Below are 19,416 nucleotides of genomic sequence, written 5' to 3' on the forward strand. Positions count from 1 at the left end.
CAAGGCTCATTAACGCAAGATGTATTACGTTGCTTCCACTTGAATCCTTTCAGTGTGACATAAAAGAATGATGAGAAAATTCTTAGTCTCCCAGTCTTTTCGCAGGAGACCGGAATAGCTATTTTGGAATAGCTCACGGAATAGCATTATTTATTTTTTTTATTTCTATACCGCTTCATATTTTTAATAAAATCTCAAAGCGGTTTACAATATATTAAATCAATAAATCAATAGCAATAGCTGGATGAGGTTCTTCCGGCCTCCTGAGGAGCCTCTTTTGTAGGGCTGGGTGTGTCTTAAAATACTTGTGTCGGAAAGGCTTTTTTAGTAACTTCTTTTTATCTGTTATCTTATGGATGATCTGCGCGCTCAAGCGATCACACCATACAGATGTGTTCATTTGATTTTTAAAAAATTATTTTCATTTATTCCATTTATCAGTTGCCCTATGCTGTAACAACAGTTACCAGGGCAACGTGGAAGATTTTTCTGAAAACCATTTTTCTTAAAATGGAAAATCAGCAAATGAAACAGCTATTTAAGAAAAAATAGCTTCAAAGCCAAGATCGGGATATTAAATATCATCCAGTATTCAATAATATAGAGAAGGCAAAAGAATATAGAGAATCCAGAAGAAATTTCAGAGTTAAAATTAGAGCATAAAACTACAATTCCTAAGACTGTATCAGGTCAGATGGATGGAATCACATGTTTGATTACTCTCACACCTTCTTTCCTAATATGGAATGAGTTTTTTTCAAACTCCATGCTTGCTTTTCCATTATACCCTTCCACCGCTCATCACCTGACCCATCGCTGCACCTCATTATCTCCTGCCTAAATGGAACTGTGGTGCATACAGCTGAAAATTAAATCCAGCTAGGACAGTAGAGACTGACAGATGTGAACCCTCATGAACTGAGCTTCGTGTGAGAACTTCGGTCCTGATCCGAGATGGGCTGAAGAGGCTGAAACATGGTAGAGATCCTTTGCAACAAAAAAAGTAGGAATTACTTTGTCACGACTGACAGGCGAAAGACGCTGGGGCAAGCAGAAGAACAAACAAGGAGTGTTATCAGCAACGTTGAACGTCCCATTTCTTTTCTTTTTTTATTTTTAGGGCCCGCAAGGCGTTCCTGGCGTGAAGGGACCAAAGGGGGAAAAAGTAAGTGTCAGGGTTGGTTTTTGAACTGTGATAATTGGTGAGCTTTTGGAGGTATATGCATTAGATGTAAGGTCATTTCGGAACTGTAGATTAATTACGAGGACTGGTATCAGGTTTGAGGCAAGGTCCCACCCAGCGATACCCTCGTGGCATCCCCCAGCTAGTGTACCAGAGGCTGAGATACAGGGAGTGATGGGCAGTTTAGCATAAGAAAAGCAGATGAAGCAGCTGCTGCAGTCACCCCCAGAGGCATTCTGGGAAAATTAAGATGCTTTGCTTGAATCTTTTTGTTATGTACTGAGCTGAATCCTAGAACAATAGGATCCAGAATGCAGCAGTCTGATTGGTCCGCAGGAGCCACCCAATCCAGCTCCTAGTGGAAGTGAATCAGCTACCTGATTGGCCTGCAGGAGCAGCCAATCAGGCTCCTGGATAAAGTGAATCAGCAACCTGATTGGCCTGCAGGAACAACCAATCAGGCTTCTGGAGGAAGTGAATCCGTAACCTGATTGGCCTACAGGGGCATTCCAGAATTAGCCAATCACGCAGGGCCCATTGTGTAAATAATATATATATAGTTAGACGTTTTGGGGAAAGATTCATTCATTGCTACTACAAGCTGAATAAACAGCATGAAATTCACACTCGACTCTGAGTATATTTCACTTTTTAAAGCAGCATTTATATATAGTTGGGGGAGAGAGTTAAAAATTCCTAAAGGGATGCTGGCATTAGCCCTGGTGTGCCCTCTAGGACCTGAGCACCCTGGAATTTGCCCCATGCTGCCATGCCTGCTGATTCCAGACCTGTAATGCCTGAGTTTACGATGACTGGTGGTACGTTTTTAGTGGCTTCTCGTTTCAAAGCAGAATTTGCAATATCTCATTGTCTCGTTATCTGCTTTATGAAGGCTTAGGCTATGAAAAGCAGGATGCGCCTGTTTAGACAGGCCAATAAATGTACATGCCAGCAATCCCCACAAGCCAGAAACTATTGTGCTCCACCTCTAAAGTTTACCACGAAACAAAACTGCACATCTATCCCCATGGCAGTGTTGTTGTAGTTGTCTTTTGCCTGTCACAAAAGATTATCATATGCTACTTGTGACCTGTTTTCTACCTTCTCCCATATTCCTGGGTTATTGGTGTCTCCTACTGATGCGTTACTTTATCTTACAGGGTGAGATTGGCAGACCAGGAAGGAAGGTATGAGTCAAATCGCACAACACCCTTGTACAGCACTGTGCCCGTTCACATGTTAAAAGAGATTTTTTCCATGTAAGGCCAACTGCAATGGAAAGAGTTTGGGGAGAAGAGGGGCTAAATGGAGCTCTTAGTTCCCCGTCTCTTCCTCCTCTGCAGTCACACAGAATTGTTGCTGCCAGGTAACAGTTGAGGGAAGGAGGTGTCTGAAGGTGTTTTGCTTAGCAGAGTCAATTGACTGGCTCTGTGGCACATCTCTCTCCCTCTTCTGCAGCCTGATGGAATAGCTGCTGGCAAGTGAGCTGAGGCAGAGGAGGAGCCTGATGGAACTGGCTTCCCAGCACTGCCCACAGAGTGGTCCTGCTTCCCATCACCTTCTGCTTCATGTTGTTTAAACAAAATATTTTTTACAATCACTGTCATAACTCATCAGTTGATCCCACTTGCCTGCAAAAAATCCCCACACATTGTAAGATTGTAAGATATATTTTTTAGAATTGAAATGCAACAGGCTGTTGGAACTGATGCTACTCAGATGACCACCTAGTGGTGTTGCTTGGGGAAGACCAGAGGGGCAGTGGCCCTGGCTGCACGGGGGTGTGTGCATTTTGCTGCTCCGGGCTCTGTCAGCCCTGTCCTGTGCTGCTGTGCTCCTGGAGTGCACTCCCGCTGCCCTGCCAGGCCTGCCTGCTTTGTGTGGCGAGTTCCTGCCTCCCACCAGTAGAAATAAAGACACATGACACCATTATTTTAGGTTAAAGGTAAAGGTAAAGGTACCCCTGCCCATACGGGCCAGTCGTGTCGGACTCTAGGGTTGTGTGCCCATCTCACTTAAGAGGCCGGGGGCCAGCGCTGTCCGCAGACACTTCCAGGTCACGTGGCCAGCGTGACAAGCTGCATCTGGCGAGCCAGCGCAGCACACGGAAACACCGTTTACCTTCCCGCTAGTAAGCGGTACCTATTTATCTACTTGCACCCGGGGGTGCTTTCAAACTGCTAGGTTGGCAGGCGCTGGGACCGAGCAACGGGAGTGCACCCCGCCGCGGGGATTCGAACCGCCGACCTGACGATCGGCAAGTCCTAGGTGCTGAGGTTTTACCCACAGCGCCACCCGCGTCCCTAGGTATTTTAGGTTAATGGGCTAATATTGGCCACAACTTTATTGGTTACAGGTGATGAGCGGTATTGGCTTAGGCATTGGTCCTATCCGACTATCCTGCTTCAGCCTGATTGCTTGAAGACCGGGAAGGGTTAACACCAGCAAGGGGAGCCCTGCTGATGCACATCAACTAGGGACTTCCCCGGGGTCACTGCTCGGGGGCGAGCTTTAGGCCTTGGCCTCTATAGGCTTCGGATGAGGCCACGCCCCCTGGAACCCTTTACCGGACTACCCTTCAATATTTGGGGGAGGTGATGGCGCTCCCCCCCACCACATCTACATAACAATACCCCTACCAATGCCTAACCGCCAAAACCAAAGGAGTTGTGACGTTTTGCTACGAGGTAGGCGAAAAACCAAATGGCCAGTGCCAATTTGCCAAGTGGAAAAAATTCCTACCAGACCCCTCAACGGCGACCAACCGAGGTCCATAGCAAGGTCAGAAGGGAACCTTAAAGGGTGGGTGGGTGGGAAACCTCAGCAGCTGACCGGGACCAAAGAGGGAGATCCTGGGGCTGCGCTTGCCTTAAATGAGGCAAGCCACACACCCCGAGCCAGCTGATTGGCTGGCTCAGGGGATGATGCGGCCCAAGGATTCCCCTGATCGCACGGGGGCTGGAAGCCAGCCTCCGCTCTCGTGTTGTGGGCGTGAAGCCCGCAACACCACCTCCTCCCGAAGTCGGAAGTGGTTTTGCGACGCTGCAGGGCTGCATGAGGAGGGCGCCACAGGCATGCACGCTGAACAGGAAGGGCGAACGCCTGGTGTGTCCTCCTCACACAGCCCTGCGGCATCGCAGAGCAGAGTGGGGCTGGCAGGGCAGTGTGAGTGTCAGGGGCGCAACACAGCCCTGCTTTGCTTCAGGAGGTGGGGCGTTGCTGGCAGGGGCTGGGCATGGGCTCTGCTCACCCTCCACGCCTCCCTCTGTGTGGATGGACCACCCCGGAGTGCCCGCCCACCCCAGGTGCCAGCAGCACATGCTATGTTCCTGGGCCTGCTTTGCATGCATGTAGTAACTGACCCATTCTGTAAACTCTGATCGGTGTCATAAGCTAGATGGATGCTGGCCCACATACATACAACAAATGGGCCACAGTCCAAAATGAACAATCATGTCCCAACGCTATGACATTTAATGTTCTGTGGTCAGGAAGAACTTCCAAGGGTGTGGCTGGGTGCCTTATTGTCATTCGAAGAGGCTTCGTTATACCATATTGGCCCAAATATAAGCCACACTTTTTTTCCAAATTCTGACAGTGAAAAGTTAAAGTGCGGCTTATATTTACAACCTTTATGCTCCCAGCAAAGCGGCATGGCTCCCCCCCCCCCAGGAAGCAGCTCAGGTATTCCCCCCCATCCTTCAATTTTAAAGGCGTGGCTTATTTGCGGGTGTGGCTTATATTTGGGTCAATACGGTATTCAGATATTACTGCTACCAATTTGATGTTATTGCATCTGATTTTTTTCTCTTTCTACTTCCTTCCCCCCATCCCTGTCCTCTTTTTTTGAAGGGCAGACCAGGTCCCCCAGGTGTCCCTGGACTTCCAGGACCTATTGGATGGCCTGGCCCAATAGGACCGAAGGTAAGATTAAGGCACCATTTACTAATGTGGTCAAACCTGTAATGCAAATTAAGTTAAATCCATCTTGTTGAATGCAGCTTACTTGCGGTAGAGTGAGCTTGTAAACGATTACGCGTCCCTAGGTTCCTAAAGGCATATGGGTTTCGGACCCCAGTGCAATGAAGAGGAAGACTTCCAGCTCAGAAACACAGGTTTCCTGAGGTCAGGCTTCTGTACATGGTTACTCAATCCAGATTTGAATGCTGCACATGTTTCTTGAGCAGTACTGGAATGTGAAGCCGTCTTTACTTCTGAGCATGTGCAAGAAAATGTAGGAAAATGTACCACAGAATGATAGTGGGAGTTTAGAGTATGGGAAGATGGCAGAATGGACCATAGTGGTATCCTTGGGGTGATAATATTGTGTGTGTGTGTGTGTGTGTGTGTGTGTGTGTGTGTGAATGATGTCTCATAGCCATCATTTGCTATGGACATTTCTCCTCTTAGTTCCCCTGCCTTCTCTTATCATGACAATTCTCCCATATTCTTTGTTTATTCCTGATAACTCTCTTTCCCATTACTTGGCTACAGGAGTGCCATAACGTGGACATGAAACATCACACACACACGCCTACATATAGTGTGTGCGATGTCCCTCATCTACATGCAGGTGTGTTTGTGTGTGTGTGTGACATCCCACACACATCCCACGGCTGGTGGCAGCGACTCCTTTTCCTTCTCTCCTCAGTCAGTGAGGCACCCTTTCCCACCCTGCATTTGAGGCCCATCCCCCCCAAAAAGGGTGTCTTGCTTGCTGGCTGTGGAGGGCGGAGCTGAACTTTTTCTCTCTCAGATGCAGCACCGCTGCTGCCTGCTGGCTTTTCTCATTGACTTTGTGGGTGCCCGGCCCCGACAAATATATTATTGTGAGTGTGACAGCACCCACAGCCCTCTGGAGTTGGCTCCTATGCTTGGCTATAAGCCAGCATGATTATCTTAACAAACGCTTAGCCTACTAGATTTGATGATGATGACGATGATGCTCCCCACCCCCAAATTTTTCGGATGATCACTGGACAGCAGAAAACATACGTGGCTAGAGAGATTTCTGCAAACCTGTTTGCAGACACAAATGACTACCAGCCCACATCCTTAAAATATCAATGACTTCCCTTCTCCTCTTTCAATGGTTCATTTTGCATACCATCAATCCATGCATATTTTACAAAAAAACTAAACCATTCAGTATTTTATTATTGCATCCACCAAAACTTATTTACACTGCTGAATTTATCTTCATGCTACCAACGTTTTCAGGTTACACTCCCCCCCCCCCATATATTCACATTTTGCAAGCGAAACTGGGTAGACCGGTAGCCAAAACTGACAGCCCAAGTGGACTTCAGGAGCTGATACTATAAATCAGAGAGACTAAGCTGGCCCAATCCAAGAGGCAGTACAGGCAGCTGCCTGGGGCACCTGAATGCAATAGGTGCTGGGATGCTCTGGGAAAACCCCAAGTAACTCGGGATCGCAGGGTTTGAGGCTGGGAGTGAGCAACAGTCTCTACCCCCCCCCCCTTGCTGCTTTCTTAAATGGATCTCCTTCTCATTGCTCAGTTCACTATGGAGCAGGAGAAAGCGGCTGCAGTTTAATAACACTAATAATTTAAGAAGGGCAGCAAAGCAGACATCCCCCTAGAGTAGCAATATAAATTGAGCCAGAAGTGTTGTGCAGTTGTTTGCGGGTCTCATTGTAGTGCTGGTAAATGGCCATCTGTTGCAGGAGATGATATTAAGAGACAACGCATTGCTTTACAATTTATTCTGAATTAGCCGTATGAAACTTCATGTTGTGTTGCTGCTTAGACTGTGGTTTGTTTCTGCTCTCTCTGATTCAGAACCAGAACAGTCTGCGTTCCAGTTACTGACACCTTTCTGCAGCCACAATGAATAACTCCTTTTTATTGTGACCCCTCTAGGGTGAAAAGGGAGATTTGGGTTTGATGGGATTGCCAGGTACAAGAGGACCAACGGGCTTTAAGGTTTGTTTCACCCAGCTGCTATGTCGTCCCCATCTGGCTGCTTACAGCTGCTTCCTTGGTAACAAAGTGCTTGTGTATATTATTTGAAGATAGCAGCAATGTTCGTGGGGAGAAGGAATAATAGGGAAAGACAGGATTTCCCCATAGCAATAATGAAAAATCAAAAGGTTTTGTCAGCATGCTGGCTTTCTGCTTTATTCTTAATCAAATACCTTACTACAATCTAATATAAAGGGGGGGGGGAGTAATTTAAAAGCAAAATCTATGTAACATGAGCCTCAAGACCCCAGGGCTTTTAATTCCAGCTGGAACTCAGCAGAACTCAGCTCCGGCACCAACTCAGGTGGGCACCATTGCCATTTATAAGAGAACAAGGGAGGTGTTCATGGTGAGTTCCGGCACCTTTTTCTCTAGAAAAATAGCACTGTTGTTAAATTTGTTATTGGTATGAGCTTTCGTGTGCATGCAGGTATCTGAAGAATTGTGCATGCACACGAAAGCTCATACCATTAACAAACATAGTTGGTCTCTAAGGTGCTACTGGAAGGAATTTTTTTATTTTGTTTCGACTACGGCAGACCAACATGGCTACCTACCTGTATCCAAATGCAGGCAGTTAGAATTCCCTCCACTTCCCTCCTGCCACCCTCATGTAAAGGATGGTATGTGTAACCTTGGTCCAAGAATGGGATGAGTGGACTCCCCTTTCTGCTGCGCCCAACTTTTTATGTCTAGGGTGCTGGTTTTTGTTTTGGGTTTTCGAAACAACAACATGATGTTCAGTACCAAAAAGGCAGCTCTTTGACATTTAAAAACTTCCAAGTTAGTGGTTCCGAAGCAGCTGGAATATTTGCTAAAGGAGATGGCTTTATCTTCTTGTTTTGATAGATGGGCTGTACTGATTGAGTACTAGTCATTTGGAGCATGACCACAAATCACAGTCCTGCAAAACATCCCACATTAATTTATAGGCGCCGTGCCAAATTGTGAACTGTGCTTGTGCAACACAACTCGGATTTTTTCCTGTTCATTGGATGTCTTGCGGTGGGTGCAGGACCATGAAATCCCTCTATATTATCATAGTAAAAGTGCCTAGGCATAAGACATTAGCAACTTCATGTTTAGCAGAAGATGAATTGATTACAAAGTGACAAAACTAGAGTACTGTCTATAGCCAAAGGCGATTTAAGAAGAGAAAAGAACCTTTGTTTAAGCATCATTTGTATCCAAAGCAGATACATATTGAGGCTATATCTCTTTAATGTTGATTTATTTATTTAATTGCTTGACAAATGGTATACCACTTAATCATTAAAAACCACTAAGTGGCCTAGGTATTTACATTACGCAATTGCAGCTATAATTTCTTTAAGAAAATCTTAAATGTCCATGGGAGTTGCTACAAAAGAGTTGGGTCTAAGCTGAAGTACAGTCAAAGTAAACGTCAGAGAGAGACTTGCCTTTGCTAGATAAGAGGAAACAGCTGAAGAAAATGGCTTAGGGCATTTTACCACAGAGACTGCTTTCAATTATATTATTATACTGAGAATTATAATGGCTTTCTGCTGTTGTTTTAATTTCCAAAGCAATTTCTAACAAGGCTAGCATGCTTTCTGTACCAGATTTATTTGTTTTTCATGTCTGCCTCCAGGCTGGGGCTTAAATGCTCATATTTGTGATTTTCTTCCAATGGCTACAAAGGAAAATGTTGCCGCAACTCATTACGGATTGCTTTTCCAGCCTGATTTTAAAGTCCATATGTTACTATGATGTAATCAATAGCAAGCATGTAAATACCTGCCCTTTTATCTTCTTCTAGGGTTACCCTGGAAGCAGAGGAGAAAAGGTTTGTCATGCAAAGAGCATTGCGACCTATGTTCCTCAGGCCCCCCAAAATGTGATGCTTTGGTATGTTAGTAATAACAGGATCAAGGGACACGGGTGGTGCTGTGGGTTAAACCACAGAGCCTAGGACTTGCCAATCAGAAGGTCGACGGTTCGAATCCCCGCGGCGGGGTGAGCTCCCATTTGGAAGAACCAATTAAGGCCACTTTATGATGTGCATTCCCCACCTATTAGGAATAGTATCAAGAAATTGGTTATATGTTCTCATAGCCACTGATAGGCCCTTCAAGTAGCCTTAGCAGCAAAAGAGAAAGTTTACGTATTTGGCCAGGAATTATCTGAACAATCATGCACACGTCAGCAGGCAAAGCGCTGGGAATAAATACATTGCTTTCTTCTTCTAATTTCATCTCAGTGCTCCCCCCTCCCACTCTCTCTCTTTGTCCTGTCCTCTCATCCCCTTTAGTTCATTTCATTTGCTAATGCATAGAAAAGGCGTAGGCAGGTGTGACGTAAGGCTCTGCCTCCCCCACAAGCTACATTTTTTAAAATTCCATTTCTGAAAATAATTTGTACATGTTCAGTGTCTACACACAGCCAGTTCTCTGTAATCAGGAATGCTACATAGGGAGGGTTGGGGTGTGTGTCAAAGCACAGGTTAGTACCTTCTGCGGATGCTGTCCCTGCCTGCGTGTCTCATTTGTCCACACATTAATGTCTGGAAAAGGTTTTAAAGCAAACAAAGGGTACCCATGCTGAATGTTGATACAATCCACATTAGCTCAGAGATTGGCTTAATTTCAGGTAACGGCCCACTAGCTGAAGATCAGTAAATGACATTTAACTTGAAAGTCGTCGTGTTCATTACATCACCTGGAGTGTACTGAGGATGGTAATTGTGGGGGACCAAGAATCTAACAAATGTTCTGTATACTGAACAACTTCATTTTGATGGGCTTCTGTGTTTAATTCTACATTCAGTGCTGAAAGAAAACATCTGTTTTTGAAACGCCGTGTTCTATAGCTATTATCTCCTGTATGGTTTTCCACAGGGAACTCCGGGAGAGAAGGGCGACAAAGGCAGCAAAGGTGACAAGGTAAAATTACCTTAATAGAGCACCTAATTCGTGTTGAACGTAGTTTGATTTGTGGTTGCATTCATAGCATAGTTGTATGAGGGTGGAGATTATAGATGCGGACTTCGTTTAACTTCCGTACGCAATCAGCTATGCTCATTGCTAAGACAATAACACAAATCTATTTGGTTGAAGGTCCGGTGAACTATAGCCCTTATCTGTGAAGTCAGAATTGGTCAGAAATATCTGCAATGGTCTATGACCTCGTATTTTCCAAATGACTTATCATTTTTTTTAAACTATATATATTCATTTGCTGTATTTATTTACTTACTGATTTACTACTTGCATTTATACCATACTTTTCCTCCGAAAAGCTTGAGGTGGTTCTCTTCCTCCCCATTTTATCTTCACAACAACCCTGTGTAGTAGGCTGGTTTAGGGACTGTGACTGGCCCAAGGGGAGCTCCATGGCCAAGTGGGGATTCGAACTCTGGTCTCCCAGGTCCTACCTAGTCCAACATTTTATTACTATTTAACTGAATTTATATACCGCCCTATATTCGGAGGTCTCAGGGCAGTTCACAGAACAAAATCAAAAATATAATACCACAAATATATAATCAAAATAAAAACAACCCAATAACACTGCCCCCCAAACCCCACATTTTAAAAGGGTAATTACTACACCTCATTATAAAATAATACATTATTTTACTAATAGTACTTTATACATTTGTTTTAAATGGTTTGTATCTTTTGCTTATTATATGCATCCATCTTGGGCTTCTATGCAAGGAAGGGCAAGGTAAAAAAACCCACAACACATAAGTAATAGTTTTCCTGGTGATTTATTTTAATTTTATTTTCTAATTGCAACCATCATCATCATCAAACTGAATCAGTGACTCACATTCTTTCTTATTGTGTTTATACGAAACTCAAAGGGATTCGTTAGAAAACAATTTAACTTGTGTCTTTCCCAACATTTTTCTTGCAGGGACACATAGGTTTCCCTGGAATGCTGGGGCAGAAGGTATGTCTATAGGAAGCAAGAAATTCTCAGGCTGTCCACCTGCTTGGCTTATGTTGGCATTAATATTTGGGAAGCCTTTAAAAAGTGCAATCCTTCATAGATTTACTCAGAGGTAACTCCCACTTAGGGATGCGGGTGGCGCTGTGGGTTAAACCACAGAGCCTAGGACTTGCCGATCAGAAGGTCGGCGGTTCGAATCCCTGCAACGGGGTGAGCTCCCGTTGCTCGGTCCCTGCTCCTGCCAACCTAGCAGTTCAAAAGCACGTCAAAGTGCAAGTAGATAAATAGGTACCGCTCCGGTGGAAAGGTAAACGGCATTTCCATGCGCTGCTCTGGTTCGCCAGAAGCGGCTTAGTCATTCTGGCCACATTCTCGCCAGAAGCTGTACGCCGGCTCCCTCGGCCAATAAAGCGAGATGAGCGCCGCAACCCCAGAGTCAGCCACGACTGGACCTAGTAGTCAGGGGTCCCTTTACGTTTACCTACTCCCACTTAACTTTCTGGTATACTTTCTGTGCACACTTATGAGGGGATAAGCCCCGTTTCACTCAGAGGAACTTACACCTCAAAACATACACATTGCATTGTCAAGACTCCTAAGTGAAATGTATTCTGCATGAGGTTTATGCTGCCTGGATCTGTGAATAAGTGTGGGGAAAACTATGTCTTAGGGACAGATTCGGCCCTTTCATGAATTCCATCTGGGCTCCCTGAGGAGGTTTGGATTTGAAAGACAGAAAGCCTACTGGATCAATTTTTACGTTTGAAGGGACAGATCCGGCAAGCTGTCAGCTGCCTGGTCCACCCTTTCAAAGCTCTTCCTTCTCAGGCGGATGGGAAGCTGCCCAGGGTTGGGCTGTAAATAATAACCAAGTAAATATATTTGTGCTAAAGCTCTTCTCTTTGTCCTTTCCATCCCCGTTAAGGGAGAAATGGGCCCAAAGGGGGAATCTGGTTCATCCGGACACAGAGGTCCAACTGGAAGACCAGGGAAAAGAGGCAAACAAGTAGGAATCCTGTACTGTATTTGCTTTAATCTGTTTCCGAAAATATTTTGTCTGTGGATTGTGTCTCAGCAAGGGATGAGGGATGAATTTGGTTCATTTGGCATGTAAAGATGAATATTATCTTATTCACACTTTCTGAAACAGTACTCAAACTTCAACACAGTCATCTCTCTAAAAAATCTCCACATTTTGCAATGGAGTTCTTTAGCTGAGAGATGGATAAGAAAAAGCATATTCTACAGCTGAGCGTGCATTTAATATGTGTATATTAGTGGAAATAGCATACAAAAATGCATTATACCTGGGAAAATTGGTTTGCAAAAATGAGGATATTAGGCAACATTACATAGAAAAAAATTGTATATTAGGGGAAATCAGCACTAAAATGCTGGTTAATTCTTTAGACTTTTTTTTTTAAGATCACATGCAGATGTGGAAATGTAGGAAACTGAACTTAGAGTAAAAATGAAACAATGGCACTGGCAGCATTAAGGTAAATTCAACAGTGTAAATAAGCTTTGATGGATCCAGTAATGGAATACTGAATGGTATAGTTTTTGTAAAATATGCAGGGATTTACGATATGTAAAATGAACCATGGGAAGAGATGAAGGGAAGTTATTGATATCTTAAAGATGTAAAATGAGCATTTCAAATTGTAAAACAGAATATTTAATAATATATATATATATATAAATAAAATAAAAATGAGACAATGGGAGAAACCAAAATTGACAGATTTGCCTATCCTTAGTTTAGACTCTACGTTTTTGGATGTATAATTGGATCTGCTGAACATCCTATTTAAAAAAAAAACAGGCCAGATTTATTGTCACTTGTATTAAATGCCATGCAAAGGAACAAGGATATCTGATTATGATTCATAATAGGGCATAATATCGCTGAGAAAGGAGGAAATAGAGAATATACGGTGTCAGTTCAGAACAGATAAAGACTGCTTCATCCAGAAATATGGCAGAGGACAAAAACACTGATATTTAATGAGTGAAAAGCAGCGATGCTTAAAGGTGGACCATGGACCAAGGAGCTAGCACATCTCTATACCCTAGAATATTGCATTAATATCTTGGTACAGTACAGCACTGTTGCTTAAGAAATTGTAGAATGTAAAATGATCTGCAGTCAGAAATAATGCATCTAGAAGGGAAAATGTAATAGATCTAACTTGGTTATACCATCATTAATTCAAGGAGCAGTGACTATATCTATGTAGTCCTGGTTCACACAAAATTTTTCTCTATGTAGTGGTTAATCTGGAGATTGCTGGGAAAGGGGGAAATGCTTGTTTGAACCACTCCTTAATGTCCATTTGCGTTGGGAAGGAATTAAAAAAAGCAGTGGAGACGTTACTGAATAAAATATATTATGGGGTTCTCTTAGTTTTTTCTCCCCAGAAGGCAAAGTTTTCTACTTTCATAATTTTGACCTTTCGAAGAATGATGACACTCCTGCTTCAGCAAATTCTAGCTTCAGAAAATAAATTTCCCTCAGTCAAATTCCCCTACCATGCCTACTCTGCTCCCCTTAATACACAGTACACACAGAGAGATGCTTAAATTTACAAACATATATACTTCTGCATACCTAGAGAGTCCCCCAAAAGTATCAAAACAACTGCCCTACTTTGTGGTGGCCCCACATACTAATAGCACACCCAAGTTCACTCAATAAAGTTATTCAGTATAGAAAGAGTCTCTTGGTAAGAGCTACAAAATAAATAAAGCAGTATATTTTGCTTGAAAAACTTTTATTGATGGAGGAGCGGACGTCCTGTAGGCATCTGTTCTGATGTTCTTACAAGTGTGGATGTCTTCTAGAAAACATAATTGTTTGTGAGGCGATCACTTTCTTTGATGTCTTCTAGCGCAAAAACCTTTGCGTACGCTTTCAGCAAGAGAAACCAGGCCCAGCATGGCAATAACCAGAAAATATTACATGTGTTTTTGTTAAGGGTGTAGCTGAATACAAATACGTTTGCCGATTTGTTCCCGTTGATTCTGTTACAGGCCTAGAATTTCCTAAAGTCCAAATGTTGTTTTGAAAAACCGAGTGCCGTGTGTACATAGCTGTTTGTAATAAGAGGGGCCACTTTTCACCTACTCAGTCATTTCCTTTCTCCAGAGCCAGCTGACAACCCCATATAAAATGCCTGCAGTGGCAGCTAAATTAAGAAGGTGTTACTTCCACTTCCATTCTGAGATCCATCTTGCTTAGCTCATTTGACTCCTTCAGGTTCATGAGGAGTCTTCTCAGGCTCCAGTCATTCAGTTACAGTTACGCCAAGGCTGGCCTGTGCAACTCTGCCGGTTTCAACCTTACAAGTGCCACACTGTGGCGGTGGTGATAATGATCACAAACAACAGAAATTCACAGTAAAATGCTGGTGAATTTTATGAGGGGGGCAGAGTGTAAATTGTGGAGAATTAAACTTAAGGTTGGAAAAGCGAGAAACTGGGGGGGGCGGGACCCAATATTGATAGATTTGCCCATCCCTACTCTTGAAGAAATTTCCTCACAATTTTTCTCTCTGAAAATTTGGTGTAGTCCTAGCACAGTGGAACCTTAGCTGTCGAACACATTCGTAATTGAATGTTTTGGCTTTCGTACACTGAAAACCCAGATGTAACTGCTCCGGGTTTTGAATGATTTTCGGAAGCCAAACATGCCACACAACTTTTGTTTTGAGTTTCCCTATTGTATTGAGGCTTCCGTATTGAGTTTTCTGTTTTCGAACGATTCGAAAGTCGAACTGTCTTCCGGAACGGATTACATTCGAAAACCGAGGTTCCATTGTAATAAGCCATTCTGAAATGTGCAGAACTTGGAAATTTATGGGATCGTTCAGTAATATTTTATATATTATTATATATATTTTTGTTGGGGAAATGCATGGATTTGCCATAATATGTATAAGGTCCTGCAGATTTAATTTGCAATTTTGGCATTTCGATCTTTTCTGTGTAGTTGAAGGGCACGCTGTTTCGACCCATGAAGCCATAGAATTTGCGCTACAACAGAGTACATTAGCTTGTTAGGGAATGTTATAAAGAAACAGTTCTTTCTTTTATATACTAGGGACAAAGGGGAGACATAGGACCTCCTGGTGCCTCAGGCCCACCTGGAAGACCTGGCCCCCCTGGTCAGCCTGGTCCACCAGGCCCTTTGGCAACAGGTAAGGCAGACCTTTCAAAATGGCCGCTCGTTCCCTTTCCCCCTTCAATTGAATCATATTGAGTTGCCTCACAAGGCGTCCACAAGGTTTCTGCCGAACCACTAGCTGAGGGGGGAATCACACATTTTTAAGATAAAGTTTTAGGGTGGGGTTGGGCTTTTCCTGCACTATGATTGGACTTCTTTTGCTCTCAACTACCCCTTGCACCCTGAAATAAGGCCCTTCTAGACTGGTGTCATATGAGCCAACTCCTAGGGGCCGAGGTCCCTTTGCCCCCACAATAAAATATTTGAGGTGGCTGCCCCCCCCCAGTTGATGGGCATTGTCATTCAAAGGATGTGTGTGTACCATGTCATGTGATTGATTATGCAGGATGAGGCTCCCCCCCCCCAATATTTTATTTAAGTTTGCACCCCTGACTGGTGGTGTTTTGTGGGTGTATTTTGCAGCAATCCATACCCCACCAGTGTCCTGAAAAAAAAAGACATCCCGTTTTTTCTCATGAGAGGACAGTGGCCATTTTGGGCACTGTGATCTCTCATGATGCTCCAAAATGGGTGTATTGTGGTGCGAAATCACGTGAGACCTCAGTGCCCAAAATGGCTGCCATCCTCTCGCAAGAAAAAATCAGAAAGATGGTGTCCTAGTTGTTGCCTTTGATGTGTTGGTGGGAATGGACATGCCATTGATTCAATAATAGTGAATAAGAGGTGGATTTAAACTGAGCCATCTACATACACTTCAACTTCATTAGTTGCTCTCCGATGCTTCCAGATTGTTTTCATGTTATTACCACCTGGAGAGGTGCATTACAGAACAATTAAAGTGGGACAAAAAGTAAACTGGAACTTTTGTGGTTTGAAAAGTTTGAGGATTTCAGCAGTAAGTTATGGAACAGAACTTGGAAATGAAGCAGTATGCCCACCCTGAAACTTTTGCAGATACAAATAGTATTGAAAGTGGGATCATGTTGAACTGCCCCAAATACCACCTTGAGCATAAATAATAGTTTCTCTGCAAACCTTCTGCTGAGATCCAAAATAGTTACCCACTCATTCACATAGCCTGGTCTTTTGTTAAAAGGCAATGATAACGGTGCTTCCAGATGGGGGTTTAATTTGCAAGTGGGTCATTGCTAAAGGGTTTGAGTGTGTGTGCGTTACTTATTGGATTTCCCCTGGAAAGGGCAGAAGGATCAGTCTGAAGTTAATGTGGAGGGGGTTTAATGGGTTGGCATTTAAATGCCAATGACTCAACTTGCATGCATGAAGAGCACAGATTCCACAATAAACATCCATCTGGAAACATCCTAAGTTAAAGACTAATTTAATAAACCATGGAAATCAAACAATGATGGCAAACAATATACAACCACCCCCGAAGTTGGAAGGCCAATAATATTTGACAAGTGTTTGTACAAGCCCCCAAAGAAGCTTACAGGAGTCAAAGACAGCTTTTCAATATGAGACGTTTAGCTCGCAGGCAGGGACTCGATTTTCCCTTTTCAGTATGTCTTTATCTATTTCAGCAACTACCTTGCGTGTCAAATCTGATGTTTTCTAGGGCAACTAACAATGGGGACAAAAGGAGAGAGAGGACTTCCTGGACCTCCAGGAAAATGTCTCTGCAACGCTCCGCAAAATGGGAATATCCCACCCTATGACGAGCCACTGTTTGGACAGCCTTATTCAAAGGTTCCTGCAGTAAGTGAGGTTGATAGGAGTTGATATGGGCATACTGTGTTAACGGATCCAGACCGCTGGCATGAAGTAGCCGCTTTGGTCAACTTGATCTGGGCTGCTGTGGGTTTGTCAGTGCTGACAATACAGAGCTAGATGGATCAATGGTCTGATTCGGTATCGGGCAGATCCCATGTTCCTTAACTTACGGGCAACTGTGGAATGGTGCCTGGGATGTGACTATGATACAACTACCTCCTCCCCCTGTCAATTCCGGAGTTAAACAATTTAAAACAATTGATTGCTTAAGTTACCTCTTTGTTTGTCTCAAACTTTGGAGGTTGTTTTCTCTCACCTTCTAGACATGGAGCACTTCTCTCCCTCATTCTTTTTCTCAAAGTCTATTCTACCTACAGGGGTGCGGGTGGCTAGGACTTGCCGATCAGAAGGTCGGCAGTTTGAATCCCCACGACGGGGTGAGCTCCCGTTGTTCGGTCCCTGTTCCTGCCAACCTAGCAGTTTGAAAGCACGTCAAAGTGCAAGTAGATAAATAGGTACCGCTCCAGCGGGAAGGTAAACGGCGTTTCCGTGTGCTGCTCTGGTTCGCCAGAAGCGGCTTAGTCATGCTGGCCACATGATCCGGAAGCTGTACGCTGGATCCCTCAGCCAATAAAGCGAGATGAGCGCCACAACCCCAGAGTTGGCCACGACTGGACCTAATGGTCAGGGGTCCCTTTACCTTTTTATTCTACCTATGGAAAAGAGTCTCTATTTTCACTTACATGAGGATGGGTAGATAGCAACACTGGTTACGTATTGGCTAGGCCTAGGAAATCTGCCACCCTCAAAATTTTGTCAGACAAAGCTTCCATCATCCCTAACACTATTGCTGTGCTGGTGGGGGCTGATGGGACTTGGAGTTCAGTGACATGTGGAGGACGATTCATTCCCCAGCCCCTGGTTTTCATTATTAGTGGAGTGTGTTCATAGTATCGGGTTCCTGGTCCCTTGATTAGAGCAAACAGTACATTCCGCTTAATTACAAGTGGTTTTTTGAGGTCAACGGGGAAAGTTTCAGATAATGCAAACCCTTCAGATTTGGAACTGGTCTCTAAATTTCCATCGCCACTTAGTATTCTCTCCTACAGTAGGTTTGCGGCAGCCTTGTGTCTTCTCCGACTCCTACTTTTTTATTTCTCTTTTCCAGATTTTTGTAGTGAATAATCAGGAAGAACTGGACAGGTTAAACACAGAAAACGCCCTAGCATTTCGTAGAGATCAGAGATCTTTGTATTTCAAAGATACTTTTGGATGGCTTCCAATTCAGGTAGGTAGGTAAATAAATAAGTGATAAATACTGCAAGTTTTGTAAGCATTTCATTCCATTGGAACTAAAAAAAATTATGTTTAAAATGTTTATTGGGTGAAGTGAATTTCTGCAGCAGATGAACTCTCAATCCCCCTCCCCCCCCGAATATATATCAGAAAAAGCAAATATCACTGAACAGAATATGGCAGGCATAAACAAAACAAGTGGTCTATACCATACCCCTCCTCCCAACATTTCTCTGATGAAAATAGGGATGTCCCATTCCATAATGATCATTTTACTATTTTTACCTCACATATCTTACTGGGTTGTCCCAGCCGCTCTGGGCAGCTTCCAACATATATAAAAACATAATAAAACATTAAACAATTTTTTAAAAACCTTCCCTATACAGGATTGCCTTCAGACGGCTCAGGGGTTGGATAACTCTACACCCTCCAACATTTCTCCAATGAAAATAAGGACATCCTAAGGGAAAGTGGGGCATTCTGGGATCAAATCAGAAACTCGGACAGCTTCTGTAAATTCAGGACTGTCCCTGGAAAATAGGGACACTTGAGAATCTGCTATACATGTATATCTGTATAATGTGAAAGGGCAGTTTGCAGGGCGATCCTAATCCCCAGTTCTGCAGGCTGGAGGGAGTTAGGATGGGGCAGAGAACACTCTCTGCTGGCAGAAAGTTCCTCCAGCAAAGCAGAGGGCACCTCTGTGGGCATAAATCTATTTCTGCCAGCAGTAGGCCCTGAAACAGGCATCTAGCAATTGGGGGTGTATGTGTCAGACCTGGCCTAGAATCCATTGGACTCAAATTCCCTTCATTATTCCAACAGGCTTCAGGATCAGGAGCATCAGCTACACCATTCATTCAATCACACACACACCCTGACACATACACACACTTCAGATGCGATGAATTATATGCCATTTCACTCCACCACACTATCCTGCCTGCGATTTCTCTGCCCAACTGCAATCTTATATGCACTTACAGGGGAGAAAGTCCCCTTGTACACAGTGGGGTGTGCTTCTGAGTAAGCACGCATGGGATTGCACTCTTCAGTTTCAGAATTGTGTAGATAAATATCCCATGCTTATCTGTAGCACAAAGTGCAAAAACC

General features: G+C 43.8%; 1 protein-coding gene across 2 annotated transcripts in view; it reads left to right on the forward strand.

Annotated features, from left to right (window-relative positions):
• The window catches only part of COLQ (collagen like tail subunit of asymmetric acetylcholinesterase), a 41,673-nt gene that overhangs the window by 14,646 nt on the left and 7,611 nt on the right, over positions 1-19,416 (forward strand). For both annotated transcript variants that reach the window (XM_083578096.1, XM_083578097.1), the window contains exons 4-14: positions 1,121-1,165; positions 2,344-2,370; positions 5,036-5,107; positions 7,068-7,130; positions 8,950-8,976; positions 10,028-10,072; positions 11,052-11,087; positions 12,013-12,093; positions 15,190-15,286; positions 16,850-16,989; positions 18,173-18,292. In XM_083578096.1, coding sequence (XP_083434222.1) covers positions 1,121-1,165; positions 2,344-2,370; positions 5,036-5,107; positions 7,068-7,130; positions 8,950-8,976; positions 10,028-10,072; positions 11,052-11,087; positions 12,013-12,093; positions 15,190-15,286; positions 16,850-16,989; positions 18,173-18,292 — 753 coding nt within the window. The remainder of the gene's footprint in view (positions 1-1,120; positions 1,166-2,343; positions 2,371-5,035; positions 5,108-7,067; positions 7,131-8,949; positions 8,977-10,027; positions 10,073-11,051; positions 11,088-12,012; positions 12,094-15,189; positions 15,287-16,849; positions 16,990-18,172; positions 18,293-19,416) is intronic.

The sequence above is a fragment of the Podarcis filfolensis genome, assembly GCF_964270895.1.
Source record: "Podarcis filfolensis genome assembly, chromosome: 12".
Taxonomy (NCBI): domain Eukaryota; kingdom Metazoa; phylum Chordata; class Lepidosauria; order Squamata; family Lacertidae; genus Podarcis; species Podarcis filfolensis.